At 39.7% G+C, this 20,865-nt stretch overlaps 1 protein-coding gene across 1 annotated transcript; it reads left to right on the top strand.

Annotated features, from left to right (window-relative positions):
• The first annotated feature begins 2,021 nt into the window (after positions 1–2,021).
• On the top strand, positions 2,022–19,252 carry antxr1a (ANTXR cell adhesion molecule 1a). Its single transcript, XM_068604684.1, has 18 exons — positions 2,022–2,200; positions 4,744–4,815; positions 4,902–4,973; positions 5,363–5,444; positions 5,602–5,635; positions 6,740–6,819; positions 7,430–7,498; positions 7,931–8,011; positions 8,871–8,931; positions 9,808–9,906; positions 12,262–12,331; positions 12,447–12,525; positions 12,815–12,910; positions 14,130–14,171; positions 14,828–14,923; positions 15,208–15,375; positions 16,112–16,192; positions 18,272–19,252. The coding sequence occupies exons 1-18, from the start codon at positions 2,043–2,045 to the stop codon at positions 18,677–18,679; spliced, it is 1,848 nt and encodes a 615-aa protein (XP_068460785.1). The 5' UTR covers positions 2,022–2,042; the 3' UTR covers positions 18,680–19,252.
• The last annotated feature ends 1,613 nt before the right edge of the window (positions 19,253–20,865 follow it).

Below are 20,865 nucleotides of genomic sequence, written 5' to 3'. Positions count from 1 at the left end.
CAGAAATAATTATATAATCCAAAGGCGGATACAATCGAATGATAATGACAATGAAAGCAGTATAATAACGATATTAATACCAATAGTAATGTCAAAATAAATAATCATAATTACTAATAATTGTTATACATGACGAGACTCCCAACTGGATTTGTATTTGTTTCAAATCTTAAAATGAACCTGAACTATTTAAAAAAGATACTTTTACATTTTATGTTGGTCCTTGTGCAAAGTATATTTACTTGGCCATCGTTCCTATTTTGATTTGTTGTTATGAACTGTAGTGACCTCTTTCAGTAAACAGCCGTTTTCCTCACCCCCTAATTTAATTCCAAAGGTCCCTGCAGACCCACTGTTTAAAAGACAGAGTCCCTCGCTAAAACTGCAGTTGTCTACATCTCAATCTCTTAACACAATTCAAGCAAGTTTGACTGTCAATATGGTGAGTTTAAAATGATTGAGGGGTGAAATTGCTTGTTGGTATAGCTAGTTTTGTGTTTGAAGGGATAAAGTAAATCATGGAGGTGAAGAGAGTTATTAAATGTGTGTTTTGCTCGTGAATAAGGTGTCTAAGAATTAGTTTGGGCTTATTTTATGCCATAGACCTCAAGTTATGTTTGTCAAAATGGCAACACTTTTCATAATGACCTCTAGATGAGATAACCTGAATTTCAGGTTTGAGGGCTTATTCCTGCACCACTCTACACATATCTGAATCAAATGTTAAAACTGTGATATTTGTTTGAATTTTTTCCATGAAGAAATATTTGGCTTTGGCTTTGCTGCTGTGCGCTCTGGCGTCGATGTCAAATGCTCAATGTTACCGTAAAATCTTGAAACAAGGTAAAAGAAAAGAAAACTCCCACATACAATATATTTGTGGTACATAAGTTTTGAAAGATATGTACCACTCTTTCTTTGCACCCAAAGGCATGACCCACTGTAAGGACGATGCAGATAGCACATGGCATTCAATGGGATCTTCTTGGAGAAACAGTATGTGTATGGACTGTACCTGTGAAGAGTGTTGCTCTGGGTGTGTACACAAATCACAACATTTAAGTTTCATAATTTGTAAAAAAAAAAAATCAAGACTTAGATATTCTAAAACTGTGTGTTTGGTGTGTATTTGCAGGTATTCAAGACCTACGCAATTCCCTGACGACTGTGTGGCAGTTTTAAACTTGGAGGCTTGTGCGTATGTAGTGCACAAGAAAAACAACCCGAACGTCCTATGTCCAATTTTTGGAGCGGTAGGGAAGTGATGGAGTCATCTGAAGTACGGCAAGATCCCCTCGCTGGCTTCTCACCAGGAAACTTGTTTTGTATGTTGAAATATCACACAGGATGTGTTTAGCTGCCTAAAAAAAAGGAAAATAAAATACCGCTACAAATACAATTTTAATTGAATAAATAAATGAATAAAACATTTCTTCTGTATTTCTTGTTGTATGAGAAAGAAAATAATTTCCAAAACAGAAAACACAAACCATTTTCAGGGGGCACTCCACTGATTTTTGAAAAGCACTTGTCCTGCCACTAGATGGCAGGACAAGCCAGCAGGTTTTGGTGTATCTTCTTCATCACTCTCTCTCTCTACACACACACACACACACACACACACACACACACACACACACACACACACACACACACACACACACACACACAGAGAGAGAGAGAGAGAGAGAGAGAGAGAGAGAGAGAGAGAGAGAGAGAGAGAGAGAGAGACTTTAAAATGCAAAGAGAGTTTTGCTGAGACTCTCAGAGGAAGACATACAGGGTCTTGTCAATAACAAAAAGCAGCGAGAGTTGGAGGTTGTAGCTCTTCTCATCTTTGTGTGTGACGTGTCGGAAACAGTGATGAGAGGGTCCCAACAACAGTGAGACCCACAACACTCATGCTTTCTCTCTCCCCTCCAATTCGACCTCTGAGCTACGCTGACTACTCTCTTGAGGATTCTTTTTTTTAATGGTAATCATGTGGAGGATTGAAATAAGAATCTGCTTGGAGGATTAACTTTGCAACTTTTCCTTGAATAATGCCTTTGTGCTGGAGCAGAAGCTCCTGGTTGCCAATGGTGTTTGGTGCTGCGCTGCTTGCTCTTACTGCTGCTAATACTGGACCAAAACAGGACAGGAGGCAGGCTGGATCGTCATCATGCTTTGGAGGCTTCGATCTCTATTTTGTTTTGGACAAGTGAGTTATCTGACACACCTAAGTCACTAAAAAGGGGATGCACTTGTTAACTTACTTGTTAACAGGAACATGGTTCCTGTTAACAAGTAAAAGCAATCCATGCTAAAGTATATGAGGAGCATTAGTTGATATAGTGATTTGAATAAGAACAATTTATTATGTTTAATTAAATGTTTATATATATATATATATATATATATATATATATATATATATATATATATATATATATATATATATATATATATATCCAAAGGCGATATATATATATATATATATATATATATATATATATATATATATATATATATATATATATATATATATATAGATTGGCCTCATAAAAACATTAAGTACATGTTTATTCTTTTATTTTTTTCCCTAATGCTTCTCCATCTGGTCTGCCAAAATGTTTGTATAATGTCATCGTTATTATTGTTACGCCCTCTACTGTCACACAGAAAAATGGATGGATTGATTGATAATGCATTGCTCTGAAAGGCCTCGATATAGTTTAGCTTGGTATGTCTATAGATGGAAAACCATAAGGGCAGTTTTTATCCATATTGGTTTGCCAGTAAGTGCATTGTTATATCTCCTAATCTTTTTGAAGTTCTAACATGTATATCAAGTAGGTTACGGGATGTTTGGCCTCCTTGCAAAGGTGATCTTGATTTAGAAATTAGTTTCCATGTTTATCTAACCTATTTTTGATGATCTCCGAGTTTCCTTTTACCCATACGTTCTAATTAGCTGATCAAAACTAGCACACTGATCATTTTGAAATGTCAGGCTCTCCATCTTTAGGAGAACAGGAACTACTGAGCAATCTCATCAATAAATGTTTTCAAAAGGGGTCAATGTTGTAAATAACCAGTGTTTTCCTGACTGGGACTCGATAACTTAATTTACATATGCACACAGCTCCACAAGCACTAACAGTCAATGTACCGTGTCCAGTTGCGTTTGGACTGTAACAGAGGGCTTTTGACCTTTGTGTTTTGCAAAGCTGTTTTCAAAGAGGAAAGAACATGTTAAGTGCAAAAGTGGGTAATTGTTAGCATGACCCATATTTTAACAACACAGACTTTTATCTCAACATTGCCGGGCATCAATTAACTGCATTAGCTTTTTTTGTCTTTTCTCTATTCAGGATCTTAGCTTTCTCCGCTACCTTTCAGCACCGATGCCTTTCACCTGCTCTTACTGTCCTCTTGCTATATCTGCCCCACTTCTCTCCTCTTCGCCTCTGCACTGCTCTTGATCCATTACATCCAGATGTTCCAATAGTCAGGCCTGTTGGCTGGGATGTTTGTGCAGGGACTTGTGTCATGGTAACAATGACGAAATAGATGTTTTGAGAAATGTTGCATGGGTGTGAGGTTATAATAACACAGTTTAAATGAAAGACAAAATGATAAGCATCAACACTGTTACATGAAAACTGTTTTTGTTTACACTGTATATTGACCTCTGCAGATAATTCAATTAGATGATACCAATACTGAGAAGCTTCTCTCCAACTCATTCGGTAATGTCTTTATCTTTCTTTCCCAACAGAGGACTTTATAGCTGTTGCTATACGATCCAATAAAAACATTGTCGAAAAATGAGAATAGCACATAGGGAAAAGTTCATTAGCAAATAGGAAAAAGAGTGCAAAAGGATTAGTGTCCACACCATCGTGGTTGTTATTACAGAGCTGGTTGCATGATGGCTTGATGACGGTACTTTCATCTGACTCCAATAAATCTGGTATAATTGCAGGCGCATTATAAAGATGTTAATAGTAATTTTAGGAACACGGCATCATTGCTACTCGTCAGAGTAAACCAGCTGTGTTGCCTAAGGCATTTAGTCATCCAGGCTATTTCTATTCTTCTTTTTGATTTAGATATCTATACTACAGATGGATTACCAAGCTACCGGGCACAGCCCCAGGGGCCCAAGGAGTCAGGGGTGATGACTGCGAAGAGATGCAAAATCACGACTTGGGAAACTAAACTACTACAAGAGACTCAAACCTTCAACATGGGGACACACAATAACTACAAAGAGAGACAAAACTACAACAAAAATACACTGATAACCACAAGGAGATACAAAATGACTACACTTCCATAAAGAGATGCAAACATGCTACAAAGAGGTGAAATGATCCTAATGAGACACAAAACATGATACACTGTCTACACAGAGATACCGTCTACATACACAGAGATACACAATGTCTACAAAGAGACCCAAATTGTCTGCAAAGAGACGCAAAACAATTATAAAGGGACACAGGAAATCTTCAGAGGGATGAATCCTTTTCGGTACTTTGTGACTCATTTAGTCTGGGAGTCTTGCTCATATGTGAGAGCCATGATACACTTTTAAATTAACTGTGCATCAGGGTCCATTGTCTCATAGCCCGTCCTTGGTCTCCAGTTCATTTGACATCACTCAAACATTAAACAGAGAAGAGGTCATGCAGCTTAAATGTCCAGCATTGGTTGAAAAAGACATTCTCACATACATTTTTGCTTTGATCTTCACAGATCGGGGAGTGTGCAAAATCACTGGACAGAAATCTACAACTTTGTTGAACATCTAGCTCATAAATTCATAAGGTAAAAAAAAATCTGAACTTTGTCAATTGCAGCAAAAACACAGAAATGATCACTGATTGAGCAGAGTATATTTTTCTTTCTTCAAGTCCACAGTTGCGGATGTCCTTCATCGTGTTTTCCTCTGAGGGAAGGATCCTAATGAGCCTGACAGAAGACAGGTGGGTGCGGATCCCCTTAAAACAGCTTTTAATTCTTTGGTTTTTCGACACATTGTTGGCAGTATATGTGTCTCATCTCCCTCCACAGCAGTGTCCCAAAATATTGTCATTGTTTCACAGCTTCCCTCTTATCTTATTTTATTCTTCACAGTGCTAATTTCCGGTCTATCTGCATGTCTATCTTGAGCCAATACAAATGAATACTGTTTCAATGCATTAATTGGTTTCACATTGCTGGTATTTTCTGGAAACGCTGGCCCGATGGAAACTATTATTCTGTTACTACGCATGGTTTTATTTAAAAGTATATGTACAGAAATAAATCTGCCAATAACTATATTAGATTATCAACAATGCTGATGTCCTCGTCTCCTGTTTTATCTGCTTAGGGAACATATTCGTAAAGGTCTTGAGGAGCTCTATAGGGTTCTTCCAGGGGGAGACACCTTCATGCATGAGGGCATCTTGAGGGTGAGAGGCCTCTAAATGTCTGATACCAAGCTGGTATCTGCTTTATCTCTGCTCTGGCTCCAAAAGAAACATCACACAGTTCAGAATGCTCTGTTGGTAAATCATGGAGTTTATATTGTTGCGTGCTACCAGATTTTAAACTACTTTTTTTTTACAGGCCAGTGAACAGATATACTATGGAAACACTGAAGGTGTGTATTACTTTTATTTAATAAGATGAGCTAAATTGTTTTAACCCTTGTATGGTGTTTGGCTCTGTGGGACCCATTTTAATTTTTCATCAAAACAAAAATAATATGATTCATTCATTTTTCAAACTCAGACTTATTGGGCTTGACTCATTTTCTGCGAAAAACAAATATCAGATAACATTTTCATCGACTGCACACCGTAACTCCCCCCTACACATTTATATTACATACAGCGTGTTCGGGTCCACTGGACCCGGGCTGATAAAAGTGTGGAAATTGTAGGGCCTGTGTACCTGAATTAAAGTAATAACCATATTTGCTGTTTATATTGCTTCTAATTGAGATGAAGAAGACATCTGTTAAGTATTTTAACATAAAATTGTTTGATTGTGTTGAATTAAAACCCCCAACACCTGCTGACCTGTTGAGTAACAAGGAATGAACACCATACAAGGGTTAAGTAACTAGGCCAGAACATTTAAATAGTTTGATACATAACTTAGGAATCAATTATCTATTTCAGTGGATATTTACTTTACTTTATACTTTATTTATTTATACTGAGTCAGCTGTTGACAACCAGCTGCATTCTGCTGCATTAAGTGAAACAAAAACAGATGGTGGGCTTACAAATTAATCAAACAACTTGCTCACAGCTCAAGGTTATTAAACTAACAAAAGGTTTTCATTTGAAAGTTTTACAAAAAAGGTCTAGATCCAGTGCATTAATTAACAGTTTAGATTTTCTTCTTCACTTGGAATTACTTTTGTAACAGAGTGAGTTCATTTCGCAATAAGAGCGATATAACTCATAACTGATTTGGATGCTATCAGAGAAGCGATTCGATTTTGGATTAATCTTAATATTGCTGCATGGTATATTTGTAATGGAGGATAAGATAATGTGAGCGTGAATGGTTGTCTGTCTATATGTCTGCCCTGTGATGAACTGGCGACTTGTCCAGGGTGAACCCTGCCTTCGCCCCTTGACAGCTGGGATCGGCTCGAGCGCCCCGCGACCCTAATGAGGATAATGGATGGATGGATGGATAAGATAAGGATGTTAAATTGCAAGAGGGGTGACCAAATTATTTCTGTCTGCAGGTTATCGCACAGCCAGTGTTATCATAGCTCTGACAGATGGAGAGCTGCATGAGGATCTTTTTTACTACGCTGAGAGAGAGGTGAGAGTGATAACAAGAATTGATGTGTGTCACACAAATTATAACCAGGTGAAACAGTGACTGAGCATGGAATGGATCAGATCCAACACTGACACCCTATACTTCACCACTTTGATGTCCCTACTTTAGTCTGTAAAAACGAGGTCAGATTATGTCTGTCAGATTTAATGATTTAGTTGCTCAGAATTCATATACTTCGGGTAAAGGTGCGTGAAGGCCGGAGCGTACAATCAGCTTTGAGTACCCTCAGACATGTTGACAACAAGGATGAGTGAGGTTTTTCCAGTCGCTGGAAATGTTCCAGTTGATGGTCGTGGGAGGTCTTACACTGTCGTTCTAAGTCAGCCCCAAAAGCCACAGGCATCAACAATTGTTAACTAAGAATGTGTCTTATTCTGTTCGGCATTCAGGCATCTGTGTGACATTTCTATTCTTATAAGGCGTTTAAATAATATTCACAGAGAACACGGTGTTGCTCAACTTCTAGTAAAATCTTGACAAACACAAGCCTTTTTTGACTTTGTTTTGGATGATGTTATGCAATGCAGAGGTATAATTAAACCAAGGTGCTTCTTCCTGTTGTTGCTGTGTATCTGTGCACACTTGACAGGCCAACCGCTCTCGGAGTCTGGGTGCCTCTGTTTACTGTGTGGGGGTCAAGGACTTCAACGAGACACAGGTTGTTGTTTTGTTTGTTTTAGTCCATATCTGTTTTTTTCTTGATGTCTTAGCTTCAGCGAGTAAAAAGCAAGAGTTTAAATCTGAAGCTTTATAAATCAAACTAGCAAATGAACCCTCAGGCTGTCAGCACTTCCCAGAGAACTACAGTAAATGTTTAGGAGTTCCAACAAGGATATGAGATGTACATCAAATTATCTACATATTTTGAATGAGTTACAGTGTCAGAGTCAAGAAGACTGTTTTTCCTCCATTATGTAGAGTGACACATATTAAATTTGTCTTTTAAAAAAGGAAATGAGGTAATATTGTTGATTGTGTTCACACGAGTTATTCATTTAATCAATTATGCTGTATATTTAACTTATTATATGTCTTGATCGACGAAGTGTGCAGTTGTCATTTTGATTATCATAACTTGTTTCCTCTCCAGCTGGCAAAGATAGCTGATAGTAAGGACCATGTATTCCCAGTAAATGATGGATTTGAGGCCTTGCAAGGGGTCATTGACTCGGTGAGTACTTTAGTTCGGCCCACACATTTGTTCTAACAACACTTGTATTGAATATTTATCATCATTAGTATCATTGAGGCCCAATAGACAGTTTAAAAGTCAAGTGCAAGGTCAAATGTTCTTCAAAATGTCTCCGTCCACTTCGTCTTTAATTTATTAACACGCTGCTCAAAGTGCAAACAGGAAACAAGACAAAAACAGATTTAAAGCAGGCTACATTTTTCCATCGATGGAGCCCTGCCAGGGACACTCTTCCATGAAGACACGCTGCGCTGTGACATGTCTGCTTTTGTTCATCATGATTATCATCTGGTCGAAAACGTGTGCTTTATCTCTTAAGACCCACCGCAATGGTGTTTACTTTTTGTATTTGCTAGCTCGAAACATTGAAAACCAGTGTGGTGTGTAGGGCTGTTGTCACTGGGATATGAGGTTTGTTTAGCAGAGTTAAAGGTCAGGAAACTGTCATCTGGAGCAGATTAACAACCAAGTCAAAGCGGTTGCTTCGCATTGATGTGAGCAGAGCAGTGGTTCAGGAATCAGTCTTCTTTGTCTCCAGGATTATAGTCGGTATATTCCTGGAAAGCAGCGAGTACAGATACATTTTACATGACACAAATGAGAGTAGATGGAAACGTCATGGCCAGAAACCATAGTGGCATAAACTTAATTAACAGGCACATAAAAGTCATTGCTGTGGCTGAGTTGAGAGTCCAAAAGAGATCGTTGGTGCGTTCAAAGGAGCAATATACAACATTCAGAGCATTGTTATGGCAGCAAAGAACTACTATACTTGAATGCTCCATTATCTGATATTTGCCGGCTGGCTGCTAAAAAGTGTTTCTCCTCATTTCCTCAGATCCTGAAGAAGTCCTGTATTGAGATCTTAGCGGCAGAGCCCTCTAGTATCTGTGCAGGAGGTAAGACAAGGAAGATACACTTCCTGTTCATCCTATGCCTCCTGTTGGATGAAATCAGACAGCAGCACATCATAGTTAACACACATTGGCACTAGAAGATAAAATTGAATGCCAACGCCATTCTTAGATAGAGAGCAGATGAAAAATCCAGGGCTGCATGGTTGTGCAGTAGCTAGCACTGTGACCACAGAGCGAGACGGACCCGTGTTGCACTCACGATCTTGGCTGGTCCTTCTGTGTAGAGTTTGCATGTTCTCTCCATGACAGTGTGGGTTCCCCTCAGATTCTCTGGCTTCCTCCCACAGTCCAAAGACATGCATATCAGGTTAATTGGAGGCTCTAAATTGCCTATAGGTGTGGAGGTGATTGTGAATATTTGTCTGTCTCTTTATGGGATTAACTGGCGACCTGTCCAGCGTGGACCGTGCCTTCGCCCAATGTCAGCTGGAATCGGCTCCAGCGCCCCGCAACCCTGAATAGGATAAGCAGTTTGAATGATGGAATGGAACATGCATACAACCATGTGTCAGCTCCAGTGTTTTAACAAAAGGAGACTGTTGAATGTTGAATGATGAACTCCGGCCAACAATGTTTGCACAACACTGCTTCTCAGTTCAGACAGCCAAGATGTGGGGTTTTATTTTCACTGAGAATTGGAGTGCAGTTCTTTTAAAAAGTTGAAATTGTGTCAGAAGACTTGATTGAAGGACAAATAGATCTATAGCCATTGAGCTAAGAGACACTGAAAGTGGGCAGCATTGATACCGAGTGTCTTTTGTTAATAATATAATAGTGTGCACATTCGTGGGAATTTAGTGCTGTAAATGTATCTTCAATACTTGGGGTGTCATTTGTGTTTCTCCTCTCCTCGCTCAGAGTCCTTCCAAGTGGTGGTGAGAGGAAATGGATTCCTCCACGCCCGCAACGTCGATAAGGTCCTGTGCAGCTTCCGCATCAACGATACCCTCACTAAGAGTAAGTGAAACTCTGCTGAACCATGTTTACTTAAAGCTGATCATTTACCATTAAAAACAGCTGGAATAAGCATGTGTTTGCAGGCAAATTGTGAAATGAATCTAAATTACACAACTCAAAATAAATCATACAGCTTGAATCCCCTGAGATCAAACAAATAGTCATGCTGCTATTTTTTTAATTGTTGCTATAAACCCAGTTGTACAGCTTGAGAAGAACAGAAACAAGAGATACAGGAGAACCACACATAAGATAGAAAGGGCAGAGTGGGGAAGGCCTGAAGGATACAACCACTTCCCCCAGGGTCATTTACTGGGGTTTACTGTAATAGTAGTTAAAACCACTTCCTATCAGGCATGCCACAGAAGCTGCAGAAGGTGTTCGTCTAACTGGAAAGCTAGTTATGGATATTATACTAGACAACATGTCTGACCCTTTTCGGCAGAAGTGGTGAATAGAATTATTCAACCTGATGGCATGTCAGTGCGTCTCAATGTCTTTATCAGTCAACTCGAGTTCATTGAGTTCATATACTCAGATCTTTTCTGCTTTCTCACATTGGCTATATAGAGACTATTTTCTCCACTTTAATAGTTATTAAAACCATCAACATTCAACACAGGCGCCTTGCACTTTAAATCACATTTTTTTGGGACAAAGTAAAGTTGTGTCATATTAATGAAACATCAACGATTCCTCAGAATCTCAATCATTTCTGCTCGATACAACATCCAACTTCCTTCAGACAAACAGCGGACATGGAAGCAATTTCAGTGAAATTACCTCCTTATGTTAATCCCATTGTGCTTGTGCAATCCTCCTCCAGATTCATTTACTTCTCAAGGTTGTTGACACAATCCTCTGGAACTTATTAACTTCACATCAGGGGTAAATGTAAATGCAAATAATTAGGTCTGGGTTAGCTCATCTGGAGGTAAATATGTGTCGTGTACTATAAGAAAACCCATTTCTTTTCTCTCTCTTACATCTTAACATGTCCCCACTGACTCCCCTACTCCTCCTCTTAGCATACTTCAAAAATATGGTGAAATGGTAAAAAAGAAAAGAAAAAAAAAGGAAAGCAGCATATGTGACTCCATGTGTTGAGCAGATGAATCCATGTTTAAGTAAGCTTGTGTCTCCAGGAAAAAGTAGAAGCAAATATATTCAGTCGGGGGAGAATTTGGCAGTTCCTGTCCTGAGCTGTCCATTGCTTTGGTGACAGATGTTTCCATGGACAATATTGAACTGTGTGCATGAGGGATGTCACAGTATCAGATGTTTCCTCCACAAATATACTCCAATAAATACTCCAATCAATTTCTTCAAAAACTCAAAGATCGTACGGTTTCCCCATAATCAACTGTAAATTGCCCTTTGTGAATAATCTCTGATAGATATTGTACATCTATCATCATCTTAAACAGTAATTCCTATCACCCTAATTGTTAAAGTTGATCCCTGGGTACTTGGCTTGTCTGCACCTCACAGTAAGATATGACCTCTCTCTTAACTTGGAGAGTAAACAGTCCAATAAAACATCAAGACATGGACTCTGAGATGTTCGCCAGCCTTTTTTTTTTTTTATCCTCGAGAGATTTATATGGTGGAAATCTGCAGAATCAGGCCCTGTCAGCTTTTTACTTGACTTTGTTGTAATTTGTTGTTTAAAAGGCTCTTAAGCCTTTTCGTCATAGTGTATGGCCAATCTGAGTGCAAGGTGGGTGCAGAGATGAACTCTGAGTGGGATCATATCTGGCGTAGTTTGTGAGCCATGTTTGGCAGTGGTGTTCGCCCCCACCCCTCCGTCCTGCATGATGTTTCTAAAGAAGAGCAGTCGCGCTCCATGCGGCTGCTTGTGTTGATTTTCTCAGTTCTGCGGTATGCTCGCCGCCTGCCAGGATAAACACACAGGCTCTGGTGATGATGTTTGTTGGAGCAGCTTTCCTAAAAGCCAGCTGGACAAGGAGAGGATCTAGATTTGCCTGAAAAACAAAAGCCGTTGTGATAATGGTGCTTCTGAGAGTCATGCAGATAGATGTCTTGAGACAGTAGACAACAAAGTCTTTGTCTTAAAAAAAAAAGTTACAGTGAGAGATGTGACATCATTCAACTTCTGTTAACATGAGCATACTCATTAAATTACAATGAAGTCGTGTAGCATTATCCAGTCAATAAACTAATAGTGTAAGCATGCTAAACAATTACATCATCTGAAAAAGGATTCAGGTCATTATTTACGGGTGAAAACGGTTCAGGATCGTTTATATGTGAATGAAAACTACTGACTGTTACAAAACTGGAATGTTTGGCTGATTCTTTATTTTCATGACCCCTTTCCATCTTCTTCTCTAGTGGTAAAGCCTTTGATTGTCGAAGATACATATCTTCTGTGCCCTGCACCAGTCCTTCAAGAGGAGGGGATGTAAGTCTCGTAATGTATTAAAATAAATGTGGGGTTTCATATGACACCATCTACTCTGTTTTTCTATGGCACCGCATAAATGACAGTCAAGATGTTTTTCTTTTTCTTTTTCCAGGGCAGCAAACCTTTATGTCAGTATGAATGAAGGTCTCAGTTTTATCTCCAGTTCAGTTACCATTTCCACTGTGGGCTGTGTAAGTACAATATAATGTACCAGCATTTGGCTTTGAAACCTAATTCATTTGGGTAGTAGTGCACTAGGACAGCTCAAGTCCACGACTGCTAACAGTAGACAACAAACTAGTAAACCTAATCCCAGCCCCTGTAAAACAAATTCAGGATGATTAAAGTATTTCAGCTTCATCAGATTACATTGAAGAGCATCTTTCCAAAGAAAACCAAAGGCCTCGAGAAGTGGTTTACATATCTTTAGTGCTCTACATGTTTAGAGAGTCTATGATGACATTACTGTCTCTGTCACAGTCTGATGGGACTATCCTGGCCATCGCTCTGCTCCTCTTGATGCTGTTCCTGGTATTGGCTCTCCTCTGGTGGTTTTGGCCTCTCTGCTGCACTGTGGTGAGTTTTCTTAAACATTAGTGCAATAATAACATGCACAAAGGCTGCTTTACAGATAGCTTCTGGTCTACTCTTCAAATGTTTTGATGGCTTCAAACACTTTGAGAATAAAGAGATATTGCTTGTGAAAAATATGATCGAGATAAATGTATTTCCCAGGTCTGTTTTGTCTGGCTCAGGTCCCTAAAGGCATCGTATTAACCTAAAAAACATTCCGGTGAGAAGGCTAGAGTCTATGAGTCAACAAGGGCGTATGTCATTTCAACTGCAGCTGAATTTAGGCAACAGCCAGAAAAGGTCAAGGTCACAGGGTGAACACATGTTTAAGTAATTATGCTGCTGTTTAGATAATTTGTGTTCCCACATTGTAGGGAAGAATATGGTGGTAGTAGTAGAAGCATAAAACAACCCCCTATGTCTACGACAATGTTAGGAAATATTTCCCCGGTAATAGAAGAAAGAGTCTGCCAGCATCTCAATATTTCAGCAAACTATGTTAACCAGCCACCTGCTTTCAAAATCCGTATTTCTCCTTTCAAATGAAGAGTGTATAGTGTCTCATCAGAATCCAGTCCAATGTTTCCACCGCTGGAAACAGGAAAGTTGAGGACTGCCAGAGAGAGATGTCAGCTTTTACAACATGGTTGTCCCTCCCTTTACTCTTGTTTTTTGTTCTTGTCCATTAAATTACAAATTCAAGTCTTTGCAGCAAGTCTGTTTCGGAAAGTAATGAGTGGTTACCATGGGAAATCATTTTGTCTTCCAGGATTCGAAGAAACTTTGAGGAAAATCCCAAATAAGAATCAGAACAGCTTAATTTGCAAAGTGCATTTAATGTATTAAGAACATTGCACCGATGCAAAAAACCCAGTTGGATCATATTGCGATGGGAAAAGACATGCGAGCAGGGGAGCGGATCGTCCAAGGCATAAATCTAAACAAAATGCATACAGGATTTATGAGAGCCTTTTACTACTTAGGACCAGATTTGTAGGTCAGTGCTTTGCACTTGATAAATAAGTAGTAAAGACTTGGATGCAAAAACTATTCTTTAGAAGTATGTTGTGTAAAGCATTCTGTTGCACACATAAGACATTGCAGTGATATACAGACGATATGAAAATCAATTTTGATACATTTGTGTGTGACATTCGTGGTCTTCCGATGGATAAAAAAACTTCCCCTCCTTCACCGCTCATGCAATTTCTTCTCTCCACAGATCATCCATGAACCACCATCACCAGCGCTGGAGGAGAGTTCGGTATGAGCTGCACCGTCTCCACTTAATCTGTTTCTTAAAACTCCAAATAAAATATATTATTTTCAGATTAAGACAGCCACCAATGTTAGGTTGTGTATCTAAAATCTCAATGACCATGCGGCGTCATTCACTTGCGTGAGTCTTGATATGAATCTCATTTAGAAATTTTTTCAATGTGAGTTAATGCCCTCTTCAAACAGTGAAATCCTGACTTTTACCATTTCGTTCCTCTTCTCTTTGCCAAATCCCTTTCCCTGGAGCTCTTTAGACCTTCATTGAACATTTTGTCAAATTAAACTGATGACAACTAACACCATTTCAAATGGATTTGATCCACGAATTAAGCCACAATGCGACTGTGGGACACGTCAGGCTGCATTAATTTGCACCAATTGAGCAGAAAATTAGGTTTAACGTGGTAAAGCTATTTCAAAAGCAGACTCCATGACGCCATTGCTTCACATACAACTTCCAGCGTTCATTATGGCTGTGGGCTTTGTAATTCCTGTTATCTGACAACTAGCAACAGAGGGGATAACATTTAAGGCTGGTTTCAGAGGGAATTGCACATTCTTGTAAAAACAGCAAACTATTAGCTTGTTAAATGATTTATTAATACATCACAATAAAACATACTTCCTGTCACTTTCCCATAGGATGATGAAGACTTTGACGGCCCTAAGAAGAAATGGCCGACTGTAGACGCCTCCTACTACGGAGGAAGAGGAGTTGGGGGGATCAAAAGGATGGAGGTTAGATCAAATAAACCATCTGTTGTGCTAAGGATAAGGACACTGGACTTAAAAGAAACCTGATAAGATATGTATTCATTGGGGTTGTTAAAAAGGAATTTTGATTGTTTTATTAAGACCACCACACTTTCAGAAAGTTCAAATAACACTTGCATTTTGAATCAAACTCACTTTATTTGCACATACACTGAAATCAAGCATCTCATCTCTGTGTCCTGACCGTCTTTAAACACAGTGTGTGCAACCGTCAAACATCTCTGACTCTCCATACGCTTTGTCATCAGGTCCGCTGGGGTGAGAGAGGCTCCACCGAAGAAGGAGCAAAGTTGGAAAAGGCCAAAAATGCCAAAGTGAAGATGCCTGAACAGGAGGAAGTGGAGGCCCCCACACGCATTCTCAACAACGGCATGCGCAAACCTTTGGGGCCACGCAAGTGGTACTCACCCATCAAGGTAAGGTACCAGCCAGAAGGAAACTGTCTGGGGAATGTGTTTGGTCTGGAGATGCTCTTTCAAGTCTCGCTGATGACAACAACTAAAACTGTCAAACATATTGGAATAATGAGTTTCAATATATTTGTTTCAAGTCTATGAATATAGCTGAACTGTTTTGCATGCATGTGTACTGCATGAAAGACATCATCTGTAAAAAATAACTCCATGTTCATTTGGCTGAGGATATGTAAGTAGAGGCATTATTAAAACGCCGTTGTGACAGTGAAAGTAGCATGAGATGCGTTGGGTAATAATGCTTGGGTGATTACTGGCACAGTCCCTTCCTCCAAGGCCAGCATGGGGTTAAAGGAGTCACTCCGAAGCATGCAGTCAGCGGGGGATTGCTAATAGAAACCAGACTTCTGTTGGACTGACCTCCAGGGAGTAGAGCTGCACAGTCAGCAGTTTTGTGAGGAAAAACAGCTGCAATTTCAGCCTTTATCCTCAAAGTAGTTGCTTTAGAAGCTATGAAGAGTCAGTTCACAATGACCTCAAACCATTTCAGTTTGTCACTAGGAGCAGGTTAATAATGGTAATTTCACTGCAGTTAAAGTTCGGCGCACAGTGTGGAAATGTGTTGTCGAGTGAGGAAAGACAAAAAGGTTGATAACAGAAACTTGATTTTAAGATTAAAAAGGTAATTTTGACATGAATGAAATGGTTTAAAAGTTTGATTTCCTTTCTGTTTCAATAGAGCAAACTGGATGCATTGTGGGTACTTTTAAGAAAAGGCTACGACCGTGTGTCTGTAATGAGACCTCATCCGCGTGACAAGGTAAGAATAACTCAACAGCTACACAGGCATGAAAGCAAAAATCAGCCTAAATCTTACCAAGTGATGGAAGGTTAACAGTGAGGTGACCTCTATACTGTTGGCAGCTGACATGTAAACTGTGGGATGTACAAGTGTTGGAAAAAACAGTCTGAGAGAAGTCTGTATTAAACTTTATTTGCAAGACTTTATGTCATGCTTAATTTTCAAAGAACTTCAGAGAGCCAGACTTGGGGGGCTGCACGGCATTGGAAAAACCTACATTGTGTTGTTTTCTTTATCTGCTCTATGGCATTATAAAAATACTGAAATATTCACACAGAATTTTGAAGGCTATATTTACAGGTTAAATGCAAGTTTGAGAGCAGAATTAAGAAGCTCGATAAACAATGTTGTGCTCTTACAATGTAAAAGGTCTTCAAAGTCGACGAACAGAAGAACATTTACTCAATTTAATTAGATTTTTGTAGGGAAGAGCATGGTGGTCATAGTAGAAGCATAAAACAATCCCCTACGACATTATTAGGAATTATTTTCTAGGTTGAAGAAGTTTTGCTTCATAAATTTTTCTGGTTTAGTCAGAGAGATTGAGAGAAAATTACACAAAGTTGAAGGTATTACAAAAACCTCAAAGACTTGAGGCTTTCGACAGGACTGGGACTCCAATAGCATCTCACACTGATAGTGCAGAATAGAATTCTGATTCTGAATAAAGTTATGCAATAAATGTGGTTAAATACTACCATCTCATATGTTTGTGGAGTTATTAAAATAGTAATTTTCACCTAATGCAAGCATCATACACCGACAGCATCCATCCTTTACCCCCCCCCCCTCCATCCCCTCCATCCCCCACACACACACCCCAAATACAGTAAGTACAGCTGACACGCCACCCTGTAATTAGAAGTGTATAAGTGAGTCCTCCACACTATAAAGTTTTTCATTAGTGCACTGGAAAAACAGCTCAGCTCTAGTTTCCTTAAATATTTGCAGTAAACAAGCTTGTTCTGGTAGCAATTAGGAGTCTCTTGTCAAAGCCTTGTTTTTATAACTTCCCCTAAATGAAAGCAGTCGTGGGATGAAGGAGGCCTGTTGATCCTACTGCCTGACAGAGAGAACGCCAAGGCAGGTTGTCGTAACGTGTAATTTATTTATGAGTCTCTAAAAACTGGGGCATTTTGGAATTAGTAAAGGAAATAAAACAGGGCACAAGACATCAGGCTAAAACCTCAATATCACTCTTTAAATGCTTTATCACATATTCTTCTCCTGACTGAATTGTAGGTTAGCTGGAACTATGATTCAGTGCAGGAATGCAAGAGACGTCACAAGAATAAGTCCCTGTTAAAATAACCATTTCTGTACTTGTAAATGTTCCTATTTAATACACTTGCAACTGTTTCATGGTATCGAGTACGATGCCAGGGGAAGCCAACCAATGAGTCCAACGTGTACGTTAAGATTTTGGCGAAAATGCATCTTTGGAAAATGCTAAACACAATCGGATACTTGGTTTATACTGCGGAAATTGAGAGAAAGTTTGTGAACCTATGTTTTGATATAGCTGTTTTTAAATCTGGCCTCCATTCACTTTGATTCAAGGATTTACTCTGTTTTCCCTGTTCATCGTCGACGCATGAAAACCATTTTCTGCAAGAATTCAAGGTCATTTTAAGTGCATTTAAGAGTATTCTTTTAAACTCCATAATATACACTGTCCTCCACCCACTATGGAATTCAACACGTGTGTTTTTGTCTCAGAGGTCACTTCGCCACGCTAGTGAATGAGAGCTGTCACCCTGATCAGTCCACTCCCTGACTCCCTGATCCCAGCTGCTCTCGGGGTGTAGCTTGTTTCTGAAATATGATAGTCGCTCATGCGTGACCTCACTTTGGTTTGGACAGGGTGGTGGCAGGTTATTTTGTCAGACTGTCAGTAGAGCATGCAAATAATTCCTTTGTGACAGAGAAATGGTTTGTTGATTTTAAAAGTCACATAGGTGTGTGTAGACAATAGGAATGGCAAGATTGTTTATTATCACTGTATGCTCTAAAATCAGGTCTCATTTTAAATTCCAGGGCAGATGCATGAACTTCACCCGCATAAAGTCTCCCTCTCCTCGTCACCCACACCATCACCCATCTCCCATCTACAACCCTCCCACTAGGACTCCACCTCCACTGCAGGGCACCCTCCCCCCGAGCCCCAGCAGCTCTCCATCATCTCCAACATTCTCCTTCTCCACCCTTCCACTACTGCCTCCGACACCTCCTTCCACCTCCACCACTCCCTCTCCTCCCCCTTACACACCCCCTCCCACCCGGGCTCTTCCTCCAACCACCATGAAGATACCTGATGCTCCGGCATTGCCCCCCACACCTCCACCCTCTGCCTCCCTGACTGGTTCCCTGCCTCGTCTTCCACAGGCACCGCCTCCGGGACGAGCCCCTCCACCTGCCCGTCCACCACCTCGTCCTGGCCTGTAGAGCCCCGGGAGCAGACGGGAGAGAGTTTAACAGACTATAAAAGGCAACTCAAGAGGCCCACCAACAGTCAGCGCATGACCATCCTTGATTGTACCTGCAAGGACCTGCAAGGACCTGCAAGTGCCTTGTGCCGTACTCAGTGGGCTTTGGCCTTTCTGTCGTGTGAAGTGGACCAGCGAGGACTTTTTTCAGCTTTTTGTCTACAGTGACTTTTGTAGACATTTAGCCCAACTGCACAATTGCTCAGATGCTTGAATTACACCAACATTCTTTACAAATGAAGTAATATAGACCGGCTCTAAATTATTTTCCTTCATGGTCCTCACAGCTGCTTCAGGCCCAGAGTCCCTTCCTCGTGTACATAGGATTAGGCAAATCCTGACCGGCTTGAACTAATGCCTTTTCTTGAGAAGCAAAGTCATGTTTAAAATGATCAAGACACTGAAATATGTGCCTGTGTTACATTAAGAAACATTGATAAGAAAGTCACAACTCATGCCGCAAATATTTTACATACAACAGATGTAGGATGCTTCAGAAGAATCTCAAAGTCACAGTTTTTGTATTCTTGAATGTTGGGCAATTGCATGCAAATATTTTAGTTGATATTTTTCTCACATTTCTACCTTGTTTTATACAAAATGAATGCATTTTTTGAATTTGTACTTTTGTTAAGAAAACCAGATTTTCCATTTTTGAGGTTAGAAAAACCATCATTGCTGATAAACCCACGTACAGTGCGCGTATTAAAACAACATCGCAATATATCCAAACTTATTCTTGCAACTTTTGACTTGCGTGCCATATTAAACGTCTTCATGGGAGTCACTAAAATCTCTGCATATGCAAAAAACATGTCAGTCAGGGAAAAGCTTTGCACATCATCTTGCTCGTCCACCTATGGCCTCTCGCAAAGGGTTTCATGTAAATAATAATTTTGATATAACCATGTGTGTTTAGATATCTGTGAATGTGTGTATGTGTCAAAAAGAATGAGACTATTTATGACAGCCTGTTTAATCAACTTAAACAAAGTGATCTTGCTTTTTTGCACAATATGCTTCCAGTTCCTCAAAGCATCAGACGTAATAGAAGCCTGCTGTTTCCATGGGTCATACAAAGTTTAGTAAATGGAATTGATGGTTAATATGAAGCTGTTCCTCGACGGTGATTAGAGGAGTCTCAGCAGAATGCAGTGCAGATTGCAAGCTCATATTTCACTCTAAGAGTCTTACATAAATGTTGTGGAAAAACGGAAAAGACCATGTGTAACTTTCCAACAATACAGTATAGTGTGTAGACACCTTTGTTGAATTATTTTAAAATGAAAGTCCATCCATCCATTTTCATCCGCTGAATGCGGGGTCAGGTCGCGGTGACGGCAGGACCAGCAGGCTGACCCAGGCTTCCCTCACCCACAACATTTAACATTTAGCAACTTATTCTGGGGGATCCTGAGGCAATATAAGAGTGGGTCTTCCCTGGGGTCTCCTACCAGTTGGACAACTGGTAATGAAATGAAAGTAAACAATCAAAATGTATTAAATAGGATTTTTTTAAATATTGGATTTTATGGATTGTTCTTTGAAATGCAATTACTAAGCAGTAAACCTGTCTGACTTACTTATTGACATTGCGATAACAGCCACTTTGCTCGGTTTCATCCAAGGCCTGTAAATATTTTAATGGGCTTACAGTGCTCCTGCTTCTCCAAAACTCTACAGAATGTCTCCCACGTTCCATTTATTCTTCAGTATGTAAAAGATACAATCATATTCTGTAACACTTATTGAACTTTTGATTTTATTTTTCTGTATTGCACAGTAAGTTAGAGAATTGAAATTACCACTGGGATCACCAGGTTCACACAATGGATATTGGTTATTTGCACAGAGCACCACTCACTTTGCTCTGTGATGGTAAAAAAAAGAGAAAAGAATATGCAGAGCATGGCTAACTAATCCCAGATGTTCCTGTGTTGCATTATGTCACATGCACGAATGAAGTGATCTGTCTTGGAAAGTATTAGACACCATTTGATCCTAAGGAAATAAGGACAGGCTGCAGGAAAGGTGTCCTAGTGCTAATCGTCTGGGTATAATTTGGGGACAGACAATTGATAGGACAGAGTGGCAAGGCACCGCCGCTTCTAATGTCTCAAAGAAAGTGACTTAACGCTTAAGGTT

This window comes from Clinocottus analis, unplaced genomic scaffold (assembly GCF_023055335.1).
Source record: "Clinocottus analis isolate CAN_PGR_092001 unplaced genomic scaffold, fCliAna1.0.p SCAF_7, whole genome shotgun sequence".
Classification (NCBI taxonomy): domain Eukaryota; kingdom Metazoa; phylum Chordata; class Actinopteri; order Perciformes; family Cottidae; genus Clinocottus; species Clinocottus analis.
Note: the sequence above shows the minus strand (reverse complement) of the source record. Positions and strands in the feature narration are given on the sequence as shown.

What these genes read in the sequence shown, in the direction of transcription:
- antxr1a (XM_068604684.1), top strand. Translation starts at nt 2,043, where the DNA reads ATGCCTTTGTGCTGGAGCAGAAGCTCCTGGTTGCCAATGGTGTTTGGT. An exon ending in TGCATGAGGGCATCTTGAGG is followed by an intron (nt 5,445 to 5,601) that starts GTGAGAGGCCTC and finishes TTTTTTTTACAG; the next exon opens with GCCAGTGAACAGATATACTA. An exon ending in CAGCGCTGGAGGAGAGTTCG is followed by an intron (nt 14,172 to 14,827) that starts GTATGAGCTGCA and finishes ACTTTCCCATAG; the next exon opens with GATGATGAAGACTTTGACGG.